General features: G+C 35.4%; 2 protein-coding genes across 3 annotated transcripts; one reads left to right on the top strand and one right to left on the bottom strand.

The window, feature by feature from the left end:
* Positions 1 to 5,391: 5,391 nt before the first annotated feature.
* LOC306873183 (uncharacterized protein) lies at positions 5,392 to 14,470 on the top strand. The gene is made up of 10 exons (XM_079422286.1): positions 5,392 to 5,722; positions 6,873 to 7,073; positions 7,160 to 7,567; positions 10,781 to 10,885; positions 11,007 to 11,087; positions 11,168 to 11,215; positions 11,660 to 11,698; positions 12,947 to 12,973; positions 13,234 to 13,299; positions 13,978 to 14,470. The coding sequence occupies exons 1-10, from the start codon at positions 5,644 to 5,646 to the stop codon at positions 14,037 to 14,039; spliced, it is 1,116 nt and encodes a 371-aa protein (XP_079278412.1). The 5' UTR covers positions 5,392 to 5,643; the 3' UTR covers positions 14,040 to 14,470.
* Positions 14,464 to 24,463, bottom strand: fam114a1 (family with sequence similarity 114 member A1). 2 transcript variants are annotated; one of them, XM_079422285.1, is made up of 13 exons: positions 24,213 to 24,463; positions 22,495 to 22,812; positions 22,301 to 22,385; positions 19,208 to 19,389; positions 18,868 to 19,002; positions 18,556 to 18,708; positions 17,807 to 17,933; positions 17,286 to 17,371; positions 16,958 to 17,167; positions 16,315 to 16,454; positions 16,162 to 16,234; positions 15,126 to 15,179; positions 14,464 to 14,979 (listed from the first exon to the last, which is right to left on the bottom strand). In XM_079422285.1, the coding sequence occupies exons 2-13, from the start codon at positions 22,804 to 22,806 to the stop codon at positions 14,854 to 14,856; spliced, it is 1,683 nt and encodes a 560-aa protein (XP_079278411.1). In that variant the 5' UTR covers positions 22,807 to 22,812; positions 24,213 to 24,463; the 3' UTR covers positions 14,464 to 14,853. The 2 variants fall into 2 exon arrangements, with proteins under 2 accessions (XP_079278411.1, XP_079278410.1); XM_079422284.1 differs by having other exon boundaries at positions 17,768 to 17,933; positions 24,213 to 24,445.
* Positions 24,464 to 24,538: the final 75 nt, after the last annotated feature.

Here is a 24,538-nt window from a genome sequence, read left to right as displayed (position 1 = left end):
ATTTCAGGTTAGTCCAGCCAAGTAACCAGAGCATGACTTTACTAATTGGAGATTTATTCAGAAGACGGGACTTACTCCACCATATTGTTCATTGCACTCTCTTACATTCAGAGTAATACAAGTGCACCATCTTGGAATATGTAAAGTCTTTGAGTGTGAAGCAGAATAGTAGGCAAACGTTAGGGCATACAGTAGCACTTTGTTATGATAGTGTCTTTAACGGACCACTCTGTTGCCTAGTGAGCAATTCATTTTGTCATAGTTAACATCCTCCACATTTCATTTAATTTCCTACTATATTGGAGAGCAATTAAGTAGCATGTTGATCTGCCAGTTGTGTATCTTTCAAGCCAAGAAGAACTCTCCTCATGTGTTAAAAGTTAATGACCACATGTATCTTCATAAAAGCTCACAATGTTGTTGCAGATTAAATGTGGATAACACTAAACAAATATTTTTCATCAAATCCCTTTATCTAAAATGCTAATCTTGCATATCCACCTCGTTATTTGCCTTGTTAAATCTTTGTCCAAAGAGCTGTGGGTAACTCACCATCAGAGTGTGCCTGGATCTTCACTTTAAATTTTCATTGGAAATAATTAACCATCCAGGTACCTCTGGGATACTCATTTCAACATACTGTGAATTATGAATACCATTTAGGACAGATAGTATGCAAATTGGGATACAATTTACAAGGGCACATAAAATGTATAAATCATTTGTAACAAGCACTGCAATATTCCATTAAAATATGTCCATTTTGATTTCATGTTGACTTAGCTAAATATCCACCACTAATGTGTACAAACACTTAACCAATTTTGTTTTCTAGCAGTGCACAGCCTGGATACCAGCACATGAGGAGAATCACTGCTCCTTAAACAAGGGTAACAGAATAAAGGACAAAAAACAAACAAATGCAAGGACATGCTGCACATCTTCATTCTTCTTGTTTCTCTGCTCTCTCTGTTCTATCTTTATTCCTTGGTCATAGTCAGAAACTAATTAAAAATACAAACACATGCAGGGCTCTGGAAACCTGGGCTTCTGTGGGTGTATATGGTAGGGAATGTAAGCATCTATTTTCTTTTCCTCGTCTCCTGCATCCAAATCTGTCCACAGAGACCCTGAATGTATACATGAATTCTAGTAACAACTATCCTAGCTTTTTAACATCTAACTAGAAAAATCCAAAAGAAATCCAAAGCTTAACAAACAGAAGATTTGCCTCATGTCTTCATGAATCAAAGGATTTAGATTATACTAAAACAGATTAAACTATTTTCCCATAAAGAAACGTTTATATAAAATTCGAAAATAGCTCAAATACATTTAAGCTTTTGGCGTTTCATTACTGACTATGTGCATGTGCTCCACGCTCTATTGTGATCAATTGTGCCATTGTGATTGTAGTTTACGATAAATATGTAATTATGTAGGCTATTTACCAATACAATACAATAAAATACTTACACTACAGTACTTTCCAGAACACTTTCGTTTCCTGTTGAGTAAATCAACAAAACCCACTTCTCTATACTTCCTTTGCCAGAATAGCCGGACCAAGCATCGTGCATATGAAATAACTTTTAGTTCATTATGTATCGATTTTTTCTATCAAAAACTATCGGCAGGCCAATCTGAACCCCGTGCTTTCCTGCTGAATGAGTCCGCATTTTAAAAGCGTTTATGGGCTGATTCATTTCCCTTTTACCGCATAACTGTCTGCCAACTTGCAGCTGCACTATTTCTGAAGGGCTTCAGCTGTCAACCAAAATAACCCCACATCACAGCGCGTGAAATGAGCTCTCTTACCTGGCGGGTTATAGCTGCTCTTATCGCTTATTTCGGATGTAAATTGCACATTTAGTAGTTAAACAGTTCCGGGCTCTTTAAACACTGATTATAATCGCGTGATTCACTTTTGGATGAAAAGGCGTGGAGTAAAGACTAGCCCTCAAAGCTGTAGCAGTGCGTGTCTAAGTAGAATTTCTTCTTGAAGTATATAAAAATATCTTAACTATCGCTGTAGAACAGGGACTTTCACCTCACATAACTTTATTTAAGGGGGAGTTACTTTATTTTGTATGGGTTTACTTATAATTGCCCATATTGATACAAAAGTTGCACTTTTTAAAAGTTTTTTTGCACGTGTTATTGTGCGACAACAGATCATATTAATGTGGTAGGACAGGAGCTCGCGACTGTTTAATAATCATACACCAATAATTAATCATCTTCTTATCTTTACTACACTTTTAGGGGGTGAAAGACAGTGTCTCCATCTAGTGGATATCGTACCAATAGTTGCCCAGACAATTTGGTTTTAATATAGGCTACAGTAGTTTCAAAACTGTTAAAAATCTCACAAAATATGCTTAAAAAACCCCACTCTGTTTCTCATGACAAGTCACATGCATAATGCATTCGTAGATGTAGCAGTCGAGATCATTATGGGTGACAGAGGGAGTATCATCATCCATTTGAAAATGAAGTGAAAGCAAATGAGTAAAAATCAGGATTTATCATGAATACATTACACAGGTTTCTAATATAGATCACAAGAGCTGAGCTCAATATCACAGTGAGCAAGATACTCGTATTTCACTGATTGTGTGAAGCTTCTGAGTAACAGATTTAAAAAATCTAATTATCTTTTTGTCAAAGACCCAAACAGCACAATATGTTACTTCTATAATAACTACTGTTTTCAGACATAAAATATTGAATATTAAAATTTCACATGCTATATTGGTTGTCAAGAACATGATGAAAAGGACTGGTTAAACGCTATAGTATAACTTTGATATTTGATATTTGATATTAATTTTTTATTTCATTATGAAAAGGTTTTTAATTCAGTAAGGATGTATTAAATGAATTATTAGTTTAATTGGTTATTAGTTTAATGACTCAAGTGATGGTAAAGACATAATTTTACAAAAACCTACAAAAATATTAAGTAGCACAACTGTTTTCAACACTGATAGTAATGAAATGTTTCTTGAGCAGCAAATCAGTATATTAGAATCATTTCTGAAGGATCATGTGACACTGAAGACTGGAATAGGGCTGCTGAAAATTCATCTTTGGGATCAAAGGAATTATCTACATTTTAAAATATGTTAAAATTCAAATAGTTATTTTCGATTGTAATAATATTTTACAATATTACTATCATTTACTCTTTTTTTATCAAATACATGCAGACTTTGTGAGCATTAGGCTTTTTCCAAAAGCATCTAAAAAGCAATCTTTTGAACGTTATAGTGTTTTCCACCATATTTTGGTGTGAGTTTTAACAGTAAGTTCAAATACTGCTTAAGGGGTTTAAATGCAGCAGCAGTCCACTACAGTGAGCTCACTGGATGATGCTGATAAGGTGCTTGGTGCTGAGAGTTCTCCTAATCCCAGTGTGGGTCCTGATGAGAACCTTCCTCCTGCCCTGCCACGATAACTGGATGCTCCTGTCCCTGATCAAACATGTTTGCTTTGCAGAGGGAATGTGCTTCAGGCTCTGTCACACACAGCCTTGCACACTCATTCTGCCAAGAGTTTTTGTATGTGTGCGCCAGACGGTACCTATGAAGATTCTGATTTTGCTTTGTTAAACCAGTTAAAAATAAACTATCTTAAAAATTTGGGGCTGTCAACAGATTAAAAAGAAAAAATTCATAGGTCAACTTGCTGCTAAAATAATATATAAAAAATTAATAGCATGTAAGATATTTATTTATTTTATTTATTTATTCATTCAACAGTTCTTTCTGGTCCTTGTATGTGATTGGCTAAGAGGAGTTTCGATATTCTAATGATAACAGAACTCCAACCACTTTTATGTTTCACTCCGCTTGCGGTATTTTTCACAGCAGATGCCCAAATCCACTATAATTTTATAAATTATACTGTTTTTGAGTCACGGAATGTAGTTTTAAGAGCTTTCTAGGTCAGAATGAACTTGTTTAGCCCTTGTGCAGCAATAAAAAAAAAAAGTTACACTTAGGTCCGTAGTGGACAAAAATGTCCATGTCAAAAAAACGGTCATAAAAATTGGGAGCACAGATTTAAGTTTGGTCTCATTTTAAAGAAGACCCATGGCAGATTATTGTTGAAGTAAAAACAGTTTAAAAAAGAAACCAAAAAAAAATTATACAGGTTTAAGTTTATGAAAATGATTTATGAACAATATTTTATTTTATGAATATTTTATATATGAAACATGTTGAACTCAAAACCTGCTAGAAAATCAAAGCCATAAATCTAAACAAGCTGTGTTTCAAATTTGAGGTTGATATCTCAAAAAATGAGCTTTCAGTAAAATTTTATTTGGGGCAGTACCAAATTTTCCCCATTAGATGCCAGCAAAACTCCGCTGGTGCACACAGTGGTTGAATTTGTGATTTACAGTTTCTCTCTCTCAATTTTTACAAGAACACACACGTACACACACACAATTGTTTTAATGACACACATAAAAACCACACTCTGACATCTATACCAACACACCCACACAATTATAGCTGCATTATTTTCCAATTGACTCTATAACATGCTGAAGCAGAAAATAATAAAGCACGTATTTGCTTTATAGACCCTTTATAGACCAAACCTGAAAAAAATGGCACCATCTGGTAAGAAAATAGTAAAAAAAATTAATTTTGAAGCCTTGCCAACAGAATGAAAGCCTATTAACAAAAATTGCATAATTTTACAGTTAAACGGCACTGCGATTAAAAATAGCAGTTTTAGTGGGTTTCAATGGGAACATTTTTGTCCAAACGGTGCTGAGTGTTTCACTTTTTTGTACCTAGTGTAAAATAGATTTATTAAAGGAAATGAGAGAGAGAGAGATTCCTTTTATAGCTAATCATGTTACAGACCTGACGTCAACTAACTTAATGAGTTGCTAGATGGTCTCCCAGCTGAATCTTTTCAAAATGTCTTGCTTTTTCAGCCCTTTGTTGCCCCCGTGCCAACTTTTTTTGAGACCTGTAGCAGGCATCAAATTTGAAATGAGCTCATTTAGTGGATAAAAATGTAAAATTTCTCTGTTTAAACATTTGTTATATTCTCTATGTTCTATTGTGAATAAAATATTGGCTCATGTGATTTGAAAGTCTTTTAGTTTTCATTTTATTCACATTTAAAAAAACGCCCCAACATTTCCGGAATTCGGGTTGTATAATATAATATAAAATAATTAATATAATATAATGTAATATAATATAATAATATCAATAATTAATTTATATTTAATTTATAATCTTATAATACAACTAAAACCGTAACCGTAGTAAATAATGTCTAAAATTATTTGAATCCTTATGAGACAAGCAAACGCATTAACAAACTGAAAAGTCTTTCTTTGCTCTTTCTGTTTTCAAAATTACACAAAACAGGAAGACAGCCAGGAAGTGGTAAAGCATTTCGTCTATGTAATCGAGACTTAGTCATGTTAGTCATGAAGGAGAAACGCTAAAAAAGTCTGTGTGTTAAATACGTAGGCTTGTTTTAAACTAAAAGTGGAATCGGAAAAGCCGAAGGTGAGGTGTGAGGTTGTATGAGACTTCCAATGTGTGGTCAGCAAGTTCAGAGGTTAGGTGACCTTACAGAGGAGCTTCTGTCACACTGTCTTTTACCATGACAAGATCTGGTGCCTTCAAACTCAGCATCCTCTTCTTTATCACCTTCATCTTGTGTCTACCAGAGTTTTTCCCAAGTAAGTAAAAAGAGTGGAGTAAGATGGATTGGGGTCTTTGGGCAAGCATGAGTGAGGGAAATGGGGTAGCGGTGTGGGTTTGTGAGAGCACGTGCATTAAGTGCAAAATGTGTTAAATGTTTGTATGATTGACAGTCTTTTTAGATGTCTTTTAGAGATACACTATGAGGTATGTGCAATGTTACCTTTTGTATGTCAAAGTTTAAATTGGGATAAAACAGTTGGCATTCACTCCAGTGACTACATCAATGTGGTCTGGACATGGTATGGTAAGAGGTTAAAAACCACTAAGTGTGTGTGTGTGTGTGTGTGTGTGTGTGCGCGTGTGTGCGCGTGTGTGTGTCTTTGGATTCTGTGTGCACAAATATGCACATAGCCTATACCAATACATATTTGTGTTCAGTGTTTTAGACTATCATGCTCACTTTGTACTTTTGATATACATGCTATGTTAAGTTGGTGTGTTGTGTTGTAACTTTCAGACAGGAAATGTCACTCTAATTTAACAACATCAACAGAAAAGCACTCTGGTGTTTGAGAAACAGGAAGAGCAACTTTAAAAACTTAAAAATCTTTTCTTTTAGTGTTTGTGGAGCTTGTAAGTGATGCGTTGTTTTTAATACTGCTAGGCAAACAAAGGATGTCAGATGATAAATAGGTCAATGATCTCATTAAAAAATTATAAAAATAAATGTAAAAATTCATACATATATGACTTGAATACACCTATACTATGACAAAAGTGTTTTTAATTTTCAAATTAAAATGAGAAAAAAGAAACCGAAATGTCAGTGTGATACAACTGTCCTGAAATCATATTTAAGAAAAAAAAGCCTAATGGAATTAAATTACTAAAAAATAAAATATAGCTAGTTATAGGAATAATGTTTTAATATTGTTTTTTGTTTATATTTTTTTTGTTTTAAATTAAAAATGAATATTTATAATAATAAAAAAATACATAGGCTTATTAATATTTAACAAACGTTTGTCCACAAAATGAGGTTTAAATGTTAGGTTTAAATGGGTTTAAATGTTGGGCACATGGGTTTAAAAATTATTTTCCTTTTCTTTGCTATAATGTATTTTAAATGTAATGTGTTTTAACTTCTTAAAATCTTAAGAGCATCTCTTTTTTTTTGGTTCTCAGACATATCACAAATTGAGTTTTTCTGTGAGCCCTTTGACCCTTGCATGCCTAAAAGTGATGCACAGGTATGTGCTGCATCTGACCCTCCATGTGTGACAGAAATGATAAATGCCAGCAGTCAACACACACGTTCTGAAGGCTGGTATCTGTGTAAGACTGAAATGGATCTGCAGCTTCTCTACAACAATACCTTACAGTCAGGTGAGATAGTTGTGTATTATGAATTCATGTTTGATTATTACTGCTGCATATTTATGCAAACTGTGTGCTTGTTGTACATTTCATAGAAGAGCTTGTGATGGTGCTGCTGACAATGAATGCAGGCAATCTCTCTGGATGGAACATTAGCGAGTTTGCGTTTCTCAACAACACTGATCTATACACTGGACTCCAAAACGACCAGAGACTGTTCTATTGCTACCTCCCACCAGACAACAGCAAATGTCCAGATCTGAACATATCCATGCAAGAAAAAAACACCAGCCCTCCAACACAAGACACCTCCATTTTAAAAAACACTACTTCTGCGAACCCAACTGCCTTTTCGCTCAAAACAACTACACTGTCTTTCCAAGCAACAGCTTCTGCAGATGAGCTGAAGTGTCAACCAGCCAGCAGCAGTTTCCTCTTTTACTACCAGGAGAACAATGAAGCAGCAAGATCTGCCGCATTACCAGTGACCCAAACAAGAAAAGGTGAGAAACTGTCAGAAAAATGTTATCTGCCACAATGCCATGCTACACACAAAACAGAAGACAAGAAGCCTAACCTTAATCATTTAAAATACAATTATATTCCTTGTTTTCAGTCTATCTAAATGTATTACTATTATGTATTACTATTAGTATTATCTGAACACTAAGACTTGCCTGCAGAATGAAGCACAAATGTGACCCCGGACCACAAAACCAGTCATAAGGGTCATATTTTCGAAATTGAGATTTATACGTCATATGAAAACTGAATAAATAAGCGCTCCATTGATGTATGGTTTGATAGGATAAGACAATATTTGACCGAGATACAACTATTTGAAAATCTGGAATCTGAGGGTGCAAAAAAATCTAAATATTGAGAAAATCGCCTTTAAAGTTGTCCTTTAAAGCAATGCATATTACTAATCAAAAATTAAAGTGACGTGACATACGGCCAAGTATGATGACCTATACTCAGAATTTGTGCTCTGCATTTAACCCATCCAAAGTGCACACACACAGCAGTGAACACACACACACTGTGAACACACACCCGGAGCAGTGGGCAGCCATTTATGCTGCAGCGCCTGGGGAGCAGTTGGGGGTTCGGTGCCTTGCTCAAGGGCACCTCAGTCGTGGTATTGAAGGTGAAGAGAGCGCTGGACATTCACTCCCCCCACCTACAATCCCTGCCGGCCCGAGACTCGAACCCGCAACCTTTGGATTACGAGTCCAACTCTCTAACCATTAGGCCACGACTTCCCTATTAAGTTTTGATTATATATTACAAAATATCTTAATGGAACATCAATATTAAGTAAATAATCTTTACTTAATATCCTAATGATTTTTGGCATAAAAGAAAAATGGATAATTCTGACCAATACAATGTATTGTTGGCTATTGCTACCCATGTGACTTAAGACTTAAGCTTTGTGGTCCAGGGTCAAAAATAAGAACGGATCATAAGAACTGATTCAAGGACAAATAGAGTGTAATGTGAATAATAATAACAATAATAATAATAAAATACATTTGAATAAATCATTTAGAAAATATTTTAATTTCAACCATTACAACATATTTTTCGATATGTATCAAATACTGTACTATATATATATAAATACTTCTATAGGACCTGTATATATATATATATATACAGGTCCTTCTCAAAAAATTAGCATATTGTGATAAAGTTCATTATTTTCTGTAATGTACTGATAAACATTAGACTTTCATATATTTTAGATTCATTACAACACAACTGAAGTAGTTCAAGCCTTTTATTGTTTTAATATTGATGGTTTTTGCATACAGCTCATGAAAACCCAAAATTCCTATCTCAAAAAATTAGCATATCATGAAAAGGTTCTCTAAACGAGCTATTAACCTAATCATCTGAATCAACTAATTAACTCTAAACACCTGCAAAAGATTCCTGAGGCTTTTAAAAACTCCCAGCCTGGTTCATGACTCAAAACCGCAATCATGGGTAAGACTGCCGACCTGACTGCTGTCCAGAAGGCCATCATTGACACCCTCAAGCAAGAGGGTAAGACACAGAAAGAAATTTCTGAACGAATAGGCTGTTCCCAGAGTGCTGTATCAAGGCACCTCAGTGGGAAGTCTGTGGGAAGGAAAAAGTGTGGCAGAAAACGCAGCACAACGAGAAGAGGTGACCGGACCCTGAGGAAGATTGTGGAGAAGGACCGATTCCAGACCTTGGGGGACCTGCGGAAGCAGTGGACTGAGTCTGGAGTAGAAACATCCAGAGCCACCGTGTACAGGCGTGTGCAGGAAATGGGCTACAGGTGCCGCATTCCCCAGGTCAAGCCACTTTTGAACCAGAAACAGCGGCAGAAGCGCCTGACCTGGGCTACAGAGAAGCAGCACTGGACTGTTGCTCAGTGGTCCAAAGTACTTTTTTCGGATGAAAGCAAATTTTGCATGTCATTCGGAAATCAAGGTGCCAGAGTCTGGAGGAAGACTGGGGAGAGGGAAATGCCAAAATGCCTGAAGTCCAGTGTCAAGTACCCACAGTCAGTGATGCTGGTGTTGGTCCACTGTGTTTTATCAAGGGCAGGGTCAATGCAGCTAGCTATCAGGAGATTTTGGAGCACTTCATGCTTCCATCTGCTGAAAAGCTTTATGGAGATGAAGATTTCATTTTTCAGCATGACCTGGCACCTGCTCACAGTGCCAAAACCACTGGTAAATGGTTTACTGACCATGGTATTACTGTGCTCAATTGGCCTGCCAACTCTCCTGACCTGAACCCCATAGAGAATCTGTGGGATATTGTGAAGAGAAAGTTGAGAGACGCAAGACCCAACACTCTGGATGAGCTTAAGGCCGCTATCGAAGCATCCTGGGCCTCCATAACACCTCAGCAGTGCCACAGGCTGATTGCCTCCATGCCACGCCGCATTGAAGCAGTCATTTCTGCAAAAGGATTCCCGACCAAGTATTGAGTGCATAACTGAACATAATTATTTGAAGGTTGACTTTTTTTTTTGTATTAAAAACACTTCTTTTATTGGTCGGATTAAATATGCTAATTTTTTGAGATTTTGGGTTTTCATGAGCTGTATGCCAAAATCATCAATATTAAAACAATAAAAGGCTTGAACTACTTCAGTTGTGTTGTAATGAATCTAAAATATATGAAAGTCTAATGTTTATCAGTACATTACAGAAAATAATGAACTTTATCACAATATGCTTATTTTTGAGAAGGACCTGTATATATATATACTGTATATATTTTTTCGCAACACATACAGTACTTCTACACTGTGATTTATTTTCACTCAAGTCTCTCCACATCTCTCATAAATTCCTTCTGAAGGAGAGCTGAGTCTGTCTTTTATCCTGTCTATTGATTCAGGCATGGAAGGAAACAGCAGGACTTCATAATTCAACCTAACTTTTGATAAATATATTATAGCAAAATATCAAGCAAGTCTAGTCAGTGTTTGACTTATCCAAAACCACAAATCCTTTCAGACAGCACACTTCCAGACGAGGTTATTTGAGTTAATGGACGTGTTAAATGAACTTGGCAAGACAAGGGAATAGTGTAAACTTGGTGTGCCTGGTGTTTAAGTGTATTGTAAACATGCTGTATTGATTCTTCATGTTTCATTTATGTGTTACGCTGCACTCTCTTTTAAGTTTTCTGTTGCTATTGTACTTCACTTTTCTTGTTGTTAGGTGGCCGGTGGTGTGTGATTACTTCAGTATGGTTGGCTCTGGTACTGACTGTGGTTGTGGTAACCCTATTGAGTGTGGGCAACCTAATCTTTAAGAGCAGAAAACGTGAGTATCACTTCTACAAAACAAATCTAGTCAGGCACAACAGATATTTTCAACTTGGAATCCATAATTACTATATAATTGAGAATGATGTGTGCATCTCATTTTGGTCTTCTCACTTTAGGAAATTCCTGTTTGGTTGCATCTGTGCCAGTTTCAGCCCGTGGACATCAGCTCAAAGAGCTCAGTAAACAAAAAGAAAATTGTGAGTAACACTGACAAGTTTATAGAGCTGCAAAGTTTTTCTATAATTGTGCTAATCAATTCTCTCATTTTTACTTTCAGTAATGAGTGCTGTCCCTGCAGTGTCCATAGCAATGTGCAGAATAAGTGGTAAGCAAGTGTCCTTGTTAAAGCAATCATTCATATTTTGTGCAAATAAATAAATTACAAAAAAGTACCATGTCAGGTACCATGGTAACATGGCACTGAGTGATTGCCACATTCATAATAATATAAATATGATATTTAAATGCTCCTCCAAGGATCTTCAAAAACTTAATCAAGTCAAGTTACTTTATTTAGCGCTTTACACAATACAGATTATTTCAAAGCAGCCATGATATACCATGGTATTGCCATGGAGCATGACCACAAAAACAATAGAACTGGATAAAGGAAACAACCTGTTCTATCATACTGCACTCTTTTTACCCAGAAGAGATCTGTGCTTTATCACAATGCTGTAAAGAACCGTTACATCTTTAACTAGCACTGAGTTTCCTTACTCGAATAGAAATTCTCCAGACCACTAACTCTCAATCTACACTTTCTCAGAAAACCTTCTGAAGGTAGCTGACCTCACATACAAGAGAAGTAAGTTATTGGGTATTTTTTATATAGTGTGACATAGTACAATAATTAAAGTGTCTGTAATGGTGGCAGACTCCCGAAAAGCAACTCATGATGGCACTCATGATGAAAATTCTGTCATCATGTACTCACCTCATGCTGTTCCAACCAGTTTGACTTACTTTCTTCTGTGGGATTTAAATAAAGAAGTTTTTGCGAATGTTCATGCTACTTCATTTCCATATAATGAAAGTGGATGGGGTTCAGAGAACGGCAAGCTTTAAAAGAGACTTAAAAGCACATATGTGACCCTGGACCACAAAACCAAGGGTAAATTTTTCGAAATTGAGATTTATACATCATCTGAAAGCTGAATAAATAATCTTTCCATTGATGCATGGTTTGCTAGGTTAGGACAATATTTGGCCCGAGATACAACTATTTGAAAATCTGAAGGTGCAAAAAAATCTAAATATTGAGAAAATCGCCTTTAAAGTTGTCCAAATGAAGTTCTTAGCAATGCATATTACTAATCAAAAATGAAATTTTGATATATTTACAGTAGGAACATTTACAAAATATCTTCATGGAACATGATCTTTATTTAATGTCCTAATGTTTTTTGGCATAAAAGAAAAATCTATCATTTTGACAGATACAATGTATTTTTGGCTATTGCTACAAATATACCCCAGCGACTTAAGACTGGTTTTGTGGTCCAGGGTCACATATGTGACTCTTCTGGAGCCATATTACATTACATTTACATTATCATTTAGCAGATGCTTTTATGCAAAGCGACTTACAAATGAGGACAATGGAAGCAATCAAAATCAACAAAAGAGCAATGATATGTAAGTCTCAGTTAGCGTTACGCAGTAGGCTACACGTAGCAAGGTTGTTGTTTTTTAATGATATGATGGCTAGATATGATATGATATGATACGATATGATATGAAAGCCATATGATAGCTTTGTGTGCCATTTTATGGGCTGTGGTCACCATTCAGTTTTATTAAATGCAATAGCAGACATTCTGCAATGAATACTTATTTTCTGTTCCCTGGAAGAATTTTTCACTCTTAGTTGAACTATTACACACACAAATTATCACATACTATCAAAAAGAGTATGTGTTTGTAGATAGTTGGATCCAGTATATACTGGATGAGATTGTATCTGGTGTCTTATACAGTATATTTGTATATTTCCTTATCTATTCATGGTATGTGTGTAATTTTTTGTTTTTTATAATTGTCTCTAATGTTTTAGGTTTGTCAACAATCTATGAGATTACAGGTATGAATGGGACACAAAACACATTTACATATTCTTTCAATAAACAAATCAAAATACAAACACAATAGGGCCTAATTTCAGATTCAACTAGCATTGAATAAACATTCCAATACACACAAATGACAATTATAATCAAATTTTACACTTCTCATTTTGCTGTAAATGATCTTACATACAGGTTAACTTTAAAGTAGAGAAAGAAATGGATTGTGTGATGTTTTAATATTTTGAAATATTTTTATGGATTGACTTGTTTCCAGAGACCTCACTAGATGAATTAGAGCAAAATGAAGATGAGCACTGTAATGCCTCTGTAACAACGGAAGGTAAATATATCTACATAAAAATTAAAATTATAAATAAATATCAGTATAGTTTTCCTCTTTATAATAGAAATAATGTATTATTTTGGATAAAAAAAAATGCTCCAAAAGTCAAAACCCTCAAGCATTGCATGTGTTTAGAATATTAAACATAACATTTGTATGCTTAAAATTCAATGTAAGTGGAGACTTTACAAAGCAAATTAATACTTCAAAAAGATGTCCTCTCTCATTTCCTCATTCATAAGCTGATGTAACACTGTGTGATGTTTGATGATGGTATACTCTTAGTATTTTGATGTCACTATAGTTCTTTCCAGTATAGCCCGAAACAGTCTTTGAATCTTGCATAATGTCTCATCCAGTCACATTGATGATGATCGCTAGATCTTTGATGCCAGTATGTTGCTCAGGGCAGAATAAATTACACTACAGATGGCCTCCTGGCAATCTGATGTTGCCATGGTAATAGAATTCCTCAAGATACATTTTTAATAAATAATGTTCTTTTTGCAGAGTTTAAAAAATCACATCAGCTCCAACATCTGGCAGCACAGGGCCACTGTGAACCACAGTGACCATGTTTCCAGTCTCTTATTAATGAGCTAAGCAGTTCAGAAGCATTCATTTGAAGTGTTTGTCACTTTACACCTTTCTCCATTCTCTTTTTTCCATGTCTAGCTTGCCTGCATCATCAAAACAACTTATCATGTTCTGTTCATGAAGAAGATGTGGAGCTTTAACCCTTTAAATCTGAGAGAGCAGAGTCACTTTATCATCACGCTTCATCATGCTTTCTCCATAGATAAACATCATGTTAAAGTGGCTGTAAGTGGCATTAGGAGTTCTAGAACTGATATTGAATTAAATAAGTATCCTGTTCTACAGCCCCATCGCTTGGACACAACCATAGTGACCAAGCAATATACACTGCTCCAGAAAATGAACACAATGGATCAGTCAGGAATTATAAGGAGAGAGCAGTTGTCAGTGCCCACCACCTGCAAAACCATTCCCTTTTGGGGGGTCATCTTGCTGTTGAGAGGGAAGATTTCTATGACTGGGCTGAAAACATAAACCATAGTGCATGATTCGCCAACATCCATTTAGCAAGCAGCATGGCAACACTAATGTGAAACATTACAATAAAACAATAAAAACACACAGCACTGGGAATTTCAGTCTTTAGTTTCCTATTATTTATATTACAGATTATGTTCTTGGTTCATTTTATTCAAAACAAAAACTGGTAACGGTGTAAGAGTGATTGATTAATTTAAGTGAATGGCAGTTGTAGACCTCCAAATCTGCTCAGACAATACAACACATGCTTAATAATCTTAATTTGTTTGTAACATAACTTTAAAAAAAAATTATACATAAGCAGCTTTCCTAAATAAGTTAGGAGTTTCAATCTTATTTTCCTAATTATCTCATTATAAGAGTCTATATATAGACTAGAATTGCACTTTTTGGTGTAAGCTCTCATATTGATGCAACATACCTAAACACAAACCACAGATACAGACAGAAACACACACAAATAGAATACAGGCACTACTCTGTGGATGCTGCTTCTGGGGCTGGCTTGGCCGCAGTTCTGCTGGTCTGGATGTGCGAGACCTGAAGAACAGGCAACAGCAGCTGGAATGCATTGTGGATGTAGGTAGTGCTATTACACCCCTGAGGAAACAAGACATACAGTGTAGCGATGAAGGGTCATCATTATCATAACTACAGGCATTATAATTATCATCATCAAATCCCCTATCACAGTCTCCTCATTTCTTAACTGTGCATTATGAAAAAAATATCACATTCAGTTTTACCTCCAGCCTCACACTGTCCACTAGAGGATTTACTTCTTCTGCTTTTCTCTGACTCTATAGGGTCAAAAAATAGAGAGACAGAAAAAATAAGGATGTTAATTCTAAACTTCAGCACAAAAATTGTATACTTTTTACTAAAAACAACAGTATACACATTCTATATATATAATAGTATAACAGTATATATATATAGTATATATTTTTGGAACAATCACAAATACATTTCAATTAACAAAACTGCATTTTAATAGTTCACACACATCTGATCCCAATTGACTTCCATTGTATTTTTATTATTTTTTTTCATAATATGGACGTCAATGGGGACCAGCAACCGTTTGGTTACCCATATTTTGGGTAATGTGACATGGCTGTTACAGTTGCTCTTGGTCTTTATGGAAATGAGCTGGCTGTGTTCTTTCATTTGCACACTGTCAGTAAATCCCTCGCAGAATTTTCCACCCTCATTGGCGCTTTTTTAGGATTGTGGTCTCACGCCCCATTTAGTAAATCTGGTCCAAGGTACAACAAAATTAAAACAATGCAACAGAAATGTTCCCAAACCACAAGAGGGCAACGTTGACCTGTCCTGCAAAATAAAGATTGTATAAACTTCTTTCTAGCATCAAATGAATGTGCATTAAGTTAATGCGCTGGAAACGTACACTATTGTCAAATTTCACACTTAAAATTTCTGTCATGATTTTGTTTTGACAAACTTTTGTATGTTCTGTAATTCTCACTGTGTTATGCCACATTTTCAAAAAAAAAAAAAATGTAAGTTGGAATATCAATCAGGAATTGATTGGTTCATGAAATGCGACAGGTGGTTGGAGGGATAAAAAAATGAAACACTTAGTGACATCATCTGAAAAAGTAAAGTCATTACAGAGGCTGAGCTTTTGATAAAAGAAGAAGGCTAATTATTGTTTTCTTCGCAATAACATCAACTGATACATCATTCAGAATAAGACTATGAACGGGCATTAAAAAATTAAAAAGGGTCAGTTCAGAATGAACTCAGAGTCAGACTCACCCCTGCAGCCAGTAATGTGTCCGAGAACTTTCGAGCCAGGCATCTGACCTCCTTACACATGGCACTGGTTAACCTGAGCATACACAACAGTCACTAACATCTAATAAAAAGATCGGTCTTATAACGTCTTATGGAAATGACTGAGGAACTCACCTGACCAGTATACTGGCCTGTTGGCTGGCTGGCTTCTCCAGCTCTTGTCCGTGTAAAATCAACTCGGCCACTTTGTGTAGCTGTTCTATACTACGAGCGGTCACCTCAGCAAGACTGCCCACTGACGACAGATATATCTTCTACACACACAAACAGACACATTTATACACAGAATATTAGAATGATTTCTTAAGGATCATGTGACACTGGAGACTGGAGTTGTAGCTACTAGTAATTCCGCTTTGGCATTATGGGAATAAAATACATTTTAAAATATACTAGAATAGAACAAAAACGGTTATTTTAGATTGTAATATTTTTTCACCAAAGTACTGTTTTTACTGTATTTTTAATCAAATAAATGCAGCCTTGGTGAGCATAAGATATATATATTTTTTTAAAAAGTTATGTAATTATGGTATTTCATTATGTCATACAAATGGTATTTTCTGAAAGAAAGAAATTAATACATTTGGCCTTTTACAATTATATTTCAAATAAATGCTTTTAAAAATTCTATTCATCATTCTCTGTTCATACACACACACACACATATGTATATATATACATATATACATACATACATATATATATACACACACACATAGTTCAGATATGGTAACACACTGAAGGCATTTCTCACCTCAGCAACATTCGAGTTTCCGTCCTTTGCATTATTTTCCTCATTCTCTCCCTCTTTTCCCTTCTCTTTCTTTTCTTCTTCTTTCTCTTCCTCCTTTTCTGGAGCAGGGCAAGTGGTGGAGCTCTCTTCCCTTAATTCCTCTGTAACATTTTTGACATCTTCCCGGGATTGCTCTGCTTCTCGCACCCAATCATGAGCTTTTATACGGGCCTGCAGGACACACTGTATAATTAGTTTTTATGCTTGTGAATAACATATGTGTGTGCTGGAGAGTGTAGGTACACATTCATGTTACATGTGGATATGCAGTGTGTGTGTGTGTGTGTACTTTGTTCAGTTTGTCTGGAGTTGCAGCAACATGGAGCTCAAAGAGTAGCTCAGTAAGAACACTGACAAACTCCTCTCCATCAGCAGCTGAAACAGACAGATCACGTAAATGTAATACCCAAGGGCAAAAATGTGGAGGACTGAAATATTTATAGTGCTCTGACTGAGTCGCCTGTCATATCAAATCAATGTTTGTTCATTGAGATGTGCTAATATTAGGTTTTCCAAAACTTGGTAATTTCAACCAGAATTATAGAGTACAAAATCATTTCACAGCCATAATAATTATTTATTATTCAACTGAACACAAAATCTATGATTGGATTTTAAAAATAAAGGTGTGAATGTGAGGTTTTACCTTGATTAATCTACATTAATGCATAAATTGTAATACAGATTTATCAAGCACAGTATCTTGATTGTGGTCCGGATTTGACTGTGATCTAGATTTGTCTAAATATGTTTTGGCATTTGAAGACTCACAGAGAGGAGTGGAACACTGAATTTGTGAATAAAGTTCACCGTTTTCCCCTGAGGCAGCATCAGGTTCCTCCTCCTCGTGAGTAATGAAGATCTCTTTAATTGCAATCAGCTCCTTCTTCATAACTTCCAAATCTTCCTCCTCCAAAGTGGACAAGAATTCCTGCACCTGAAATGAGGAGAGATACATGAAGAAAAGAAGAAAAGGTGAAGGATTTCATGTCTAACTTATTAGATATGCTGCATTTATTTGATCAAAAATACAGTAAAAACAGTAATATTCTGAAATATTATTATAAATTAAACTCTAAAATGTAACTTATTCCTGTGATGACAAATTTTTTCTGCAACCACTACTCTAGTCTTCAATATCACATGATCCTTCAGAAATCATTCTAATATGACGATTTGGCGTTCAAGAAACATTTCTTATTTCTACCATCAATGTTGAAAACAGTTACTCTCAAACTGAAGTTGCTTTATTTGAACAGAATTTTTTTAACAAATTAAGTCTTTATTGTCTCTTTTGATGAATTGAATGCATCCTTGCTTTAAAAAAAATGCCTGACCACACACGAAGGTTTGTTTATGCTAGTTTCATGTCAATAGTATCACTCAATAGTCCTTTTCTTCACACATTTAAATTCATATTAATATTTCATGTCCATTTGTTTATTTATCTGATAAGTAGCTGTGTAATAGTGGGATAACTGTACAGTCAGTTGATCATTAGTGCAAAATAAACCTGTAAAATGGATTATGGGTAAATGCAAATGGTGCATGTTACTAACCCTCCCTTCACTCTCATTGGAAAGTATCTCCAGTGCCTCAAGATGAGACAAGCCTTGGTAATCATCAAACAAGATCCCATAGTGGGCGGTTGGTTCTGTGACCATCTGACTGCTCAGTCTCTCTCTCTCCTTTTCCTTCGCTTCTTTTAACATCTGCAGACATAAGCACATACAGCAGATAAGTGCCACACAAACATACACTGAAAATATGGCAGAATTTTCCAACTGTATCTTCTAGTATCCGAGGTAAGATGGTTGTAGGCACTGTGCTGGTAACAACACTATTATTTGAGCATTTGTTGACCATCTTACCTGAGACAGAGAGACAGTTCTCTGCATTAGTATTTTGGTCTTTTTAAAACCTGGGTCACTCTCTGCCAAGACATTCATGGTCTTCTTTCCAATGAACTCCAAAGCATCAAGACCTCCTGTTATTACTGACTTTCCCTAATAAAGCAAGAGGGAAAAAAAATAATTAATTTCTACAATGAAGGGACAAGAAACATTCATTCATCTTAGGTGATTCAATCACAAGCGGATCTCAAATGCATCTCCAGATTCATCAAGTGTAGCTGCTGGTTTTGTTACATGTCAGTAATCATGGTAAATCATGGTAAGGCTAATGATGTGTGTTACATATGTGCAGACTCACAGTGTTTTGAACAGCACTGCTGATGGTTGACAGGACTCCTCTGTGCACCTCCTCTGAATGAATGTGTTCTGCCATCTCTGTCCCAGAATGCTCATGAGCCTCTTCTGCCTCCTCACATGATGAGCTCTGACGGATTCGTAATGCCACACCTGCTTTCTCTTTTACAGAGCTTAACCCTTGACCTAGACACAATCAAAGATATAAAAAACTCAACGTTAGGGCTGCATTTACCTGCAAGAGCAAATGCATAGATCAGATTTTGATCTGATCTATTGTTCACACAACTGTGTTTACAATAATATCTACTATGACACAATGAGCAGACAATAGCACTTTCTGCATTTAGAAGTCAGCACTTAGTATTATACCTCGCATGTGTTTTTATATTAATGGTAACTAATACAAAATTATTTTGCAAGTACTTGTTCTGTATGCAGCCTATGATGTGCTGTAAATCACCACAGTCTCTTTGTTTTTGTTTTTTTGTCTCACACAGCCTAAAAATACATACATGAATAAACGAATGATATATAAATATATATATTTAAAAAGAAAACATGCATACAGTAATGCACTAAATCGCTTCATCTTGGTTCCACTAACTGCATGAATAACAACTCTGATCATTGGAGAGACCGTTGCAAAATAAAAAAAAGAGACTCTTCTGTTCAAAAGTTTGGGATCAGTAAGATTTTTTTTAAAGAAATTAATACTTTTATTCTGCAAGGATGCATTAAATTAATCAAAAATAACAATAAATACATTTATAATGTTACAAAATATTTTTAATTTTAGAAAAAGCTGAACTTTCTATAAATAAAAGAATTACAGTTTTTCTCAGTCACTTTGGTGCATTTCTCGAATCATCCTTAATATTTGCAAAGAAGTATGTGCATTTCTCAAAACAATTTGTACAAACAGCACTACACAATAGATTACCTGCAAAAGCCTGTAACTTACTCAAAAGCTTTAGTTCATCTCTCAAAAGTAAGTATGTCAATGAACATATCAGTGGCATGAGAATGAAAAGTCCTTGTGTCATCGTTCACAAACAAGATAGTCAAAATGCTTAGTCATATTGTCAATATAACAGTGCACTCTGTTAGTGTTACCTGATGTAAACTATGGCAACAGTTTGGATGACAGTTACTGTACTGTACTGAAATGCAGAAGGCTGCGCTTCTTATGTATGCCATATATCCTTTCAAAAGTACAAATTTACACATGACTGTATGTGGGATATTGATTACAGTTTTTCTCAGTCGCTTTGGTACATTTCTCAGATCAGAATTGAAATTCTCAAAACTACCTGTTCAATCTTCACATCATTGTGTCACTTGTGCACATCAAAAAAAGCAGTTTCTCATTTCTTTGAACAAGTTGCAAATGCTTTGGTACATCCATGCAAATGATTATGTACAATTCTCTGCTGTTTCCTACATTATCAATTGCTTATGTCATGTTGCTCAAAATGTATTATATAGATCTCTCAGATGTTTTGAGGGGAAAGACTATAGCACAGAGAACTATATAATATATTTTGAGCAACATGATATTAGCAACTGAAAATGTAGGAAACCGCAGACAAATGTACATAATCAGTTGCATGAATGTAGCAAAGCAATCGCAATTTGTAAACTGCTTTTATGATGTGCACAAGTGACTAGATGATGTGGAGGTTGAACAAGTAGTTTTGAAAAATTCATTTCTGATCTGAAAAATGCACCAAAGCGACTGAGAAAAACTGTATTTAAAAAAAGGCAGTATGTGCAAATAGCATTTTTTTTTAGTGATAGATACTATCTACACTAAGTGCAAATAGCGATGGATTCTATTTACAACAAGTGAAAATAGCAGTATTTTTTAACGATATGCTATTTACACTAAGTGCAAATAGCTATAGATTCTTTTTACACTATGTTAAAATAGCAAGATTTTCTGCTATTTATACTACTTATTGCAATTAGTGGCAATTATCTGCACCTCAGTATTGTAGTACATTATAAAACAGAATGCAAAAATAACGTATTGAGTGTAAATTATAGTTTTAATTCAAATTATTAAAAATTTTCAACTTTTTGATTATTTCCTTATTTTCCTATTTTTATTGACAATAAATGCCTTTCTGATGCGATATGAGATTTGAAACGGGAGAAAAAAAGTTTGGCAAAAGGCAGACTTGAACTCCGGTTGATCGCATCAAAAAGCATGCGCCTTACCATCTATGCCACTGAAACCTATGCTGAATTAGGGTCTATTTTTTAGGGTTGACTAACCCAATCACACGTTAGTGGGCAAACTTAGTGTAAATAGCCTTTGCCAACAAGGTAAAAGTGTAAATAGACACTCCGTTAAAAAAATCACTTTTTTCGCAAAAACATTGAACAGACCAACTATTTTGCACATTCATAATACCGAGCACCAAATCAGCAGTATATTAATTTATATATAATAATTTCTGAAGTTTTGTAATGAAGTAATGTTTTCTCAAGTGCCACTAAAGATTAAAGTAATGGCTGATGGAAATTTAGTTTTGCCATCACAGGAATAAAGTACTTTTTAAAATAAATTAAAACAGAAAAATATTACTTTAAATTGTAATAATATTTCACAATATTACTGTTTTTAATGTATTTTTGATCAAATATGACTCAAATCAAATCATTATCAATTCTAAGCTTTTGAAAGGTACAATATTTTTATATCAAATTTGGAAACTTAGTGGTTAAGTGCCTCAAACGAGAATGAAATTGAATGTCATATGTATTTTTGCTGTTTACTATACATGCTTGCAACAAAATTTGATCTGTGTTACATCAACATTTAAAATGTCAAAATGTACATTGATGAGTGATTTAGACAGACAGTAAAAGAGACAGACATAGATAGATAGATAGATAGATAGATAGATAGATAGATAGATAGATAGATAGATAGATAGATAGATAGATAGATAGATAGATAGATAGATAGATAGATAGATAGATAGATAGATAGATAGATAGATAGATAGATAGTCTCTTTGTGACAGTGTTATCTAACAGTTAACTGTGGCAGGATCTACTGTTTGTTTGGTTTACTATGGTGACTTACCCACAGTGGATGTAGCAGTGGTCAGAAGTGACTTTCCCCAGGAGCCCCAACTACTCCAGCCTTTAATTTTAGACTCATCCAGGGGCTGATAACATCCACACAGCCGAATAGCAATCACAAAATACACAAACAAATAAAATATGTTATGGGTTTTATTGCATGGCACAAACACAGATCAACCCTATTAAATGTACCTCTGTTCCCTGTGCTTCTTCCTGTGTAACATCTGGATCCAAGCTCACCGAATCCACACATTCAGTCACCTGACCCTCAGGTTTTTGTTCTGATGGGTGGACCTGCATCTCTTCAACACCTTTGGTTGTACCGTGCTCTTCTGCAGCCACATTGGTTATGTCAGGGACTGATGTGTCTAGTGAGAGTTGTGATATAGACAGGACTTCATCTGTATTGGCTGCAGCTACGGTGGCAGTTTCATCAGAGGCAGTCGGCTGGAGGGAAGGGGGATGTTTTGTAATGAGGTCCTCCACGGTCTCATCTTGCGACATGGTGCTCTGATAAAAAATAGGTAAACAAACAAAGTGTAATGAGAGGCAATGCAAACAGCTGGCCATGACTGGCTGTGATTGACAACAAACTAACTTCTGACTAAATGCTGAGACAGCTGAGCTCTGACTAAGGTTTGCAAAATAACTGGAATTGATCTGACACAGACGATTAGGAAAATAGTGAAAAGAAAAATGATCTTGCTCTTGTGAAATATCAAGTCGCATTATAAAAATATGATGCTCAGAGACTCATTTCTCAAAAATGCTGCTATAAATTTACTTGTCGTAGTGCATACAAAATAACTGAGTATTATTTAGGAGAGTAATGCTAATGGGTTGCTAATATAATTTCTATAATAATTTGGAATCAATCAATTTTTACCTAGCAGGATCTTATTTAAGTATTAGTAGAATCATTTTTCATTCCATTGCCTCCAAATTACACCAGGAATTCCATTAGGATTTCTTTGGGATATTTTGATTTCTGGCATTTCCAAGAGAACAATTTGCAGTCAGGTTGGTCAAATATACACTATAGCTTTGGACATAATGTGAATAGCCTACACACATACATGTGCAAGTAAGGCTTATAATTCAGCTACAGCATATTTTGTTTTTAATGTAATCATGTCAAAGTTTTGTCTTATGGTTAGTTTTAGATTTGGGTTTAGCAACTCTTCATCATCTCTGTATAAAGCCCAGGACGCTTGTGAGATATATTATTAATATATTTTATTAATACATATCTTGAGTATACTATTAAAGCAGTAAAACCCATTTATAGGTGTTCACGTGTGTGTGAACAGAAAAGCTTTGACACAGAACAGCATTCAGACACATTATAGAGCACCAGCGCTGTCCCTGAATGGTGTCGCGCTGTTAAGCGCCTTTGTTTAAAGCGGATTGTAGCGCCACCTAGCGGCTATTTTATACACGTACAGCAACATCCAAGTTTTAGTTTGTAAATAAATAGACGCTCAGTAAATGAGCACACATGTACAGAAACTGTATGTAAAGCAGATTATAAATCTCAGGTCACACGTTACAGTTTCTATACAATAAGACGCATGCAGTTACAATGCATGTCTCAAAGACTGCATTTATACTTGCTCAAATCAAACGCCCTTGTTTGCTTACAATTCGTTTATTCGTTTCCCCGTTATATTTGACTTTTTTATTGTAACTTATTTATTTGAAGAATGTTTGAGTATTTTAAATATACTCTGCAAGCACTTCAAAAGCGACAGTTGCAAACGAATATAACCTAAATAACTAGATGCAAAAGAATAACAGCAAACGCGACAAATGAAAGTACTCTATAAATACAAGCATAACGCTGAAATGCAACTCGTGTTATTTCTTCTGAAATAAAGTTAGCGTTAATTCATAGGCTCGTCCCTTCTTACCAGTTCTGCTGACAGTCGCGCTCGCGCAACCCTTCCGCTCGAGCTCGCGCCACGTCTGCAGCAGAGGGTCGCGTGCAGCTGTGGATGGTGACGTCACCTGAACTTTTGGCACTTTGCAGACAGGGAACTAAATAAGTGAACAAATTCCAGTCACATCTCGTTTATGAATTCGAGACAAATGCTACACTCAGCTGTAACTGTGGTACTAACTCAGACAGTGTGTGGTGTTAATCGGTTTGGTCTCGGCTTTTAAGGTGGAGTTGGGTTTCAGAGTTTGTTTTGAAAACTGGAAGTAATGAGATAACTGATTATTGTGAAATTAGAGA

Source organism: Barbus barbus, assembly GCF_936440315.1.
Source record: "Barbus barbus genome assembly, chromosome: 7".
Lineage (NCBI taxonomy): Eukaryota > Metazoa > Chordata > Actinopteri > Cypriniformes > Cyprinidae > Barbus > Barbus barbus.
Note: the sequence above shows the minus strand (reverse complement) of the source record. Positions and strands in the feature narration are given on the sequence as shown.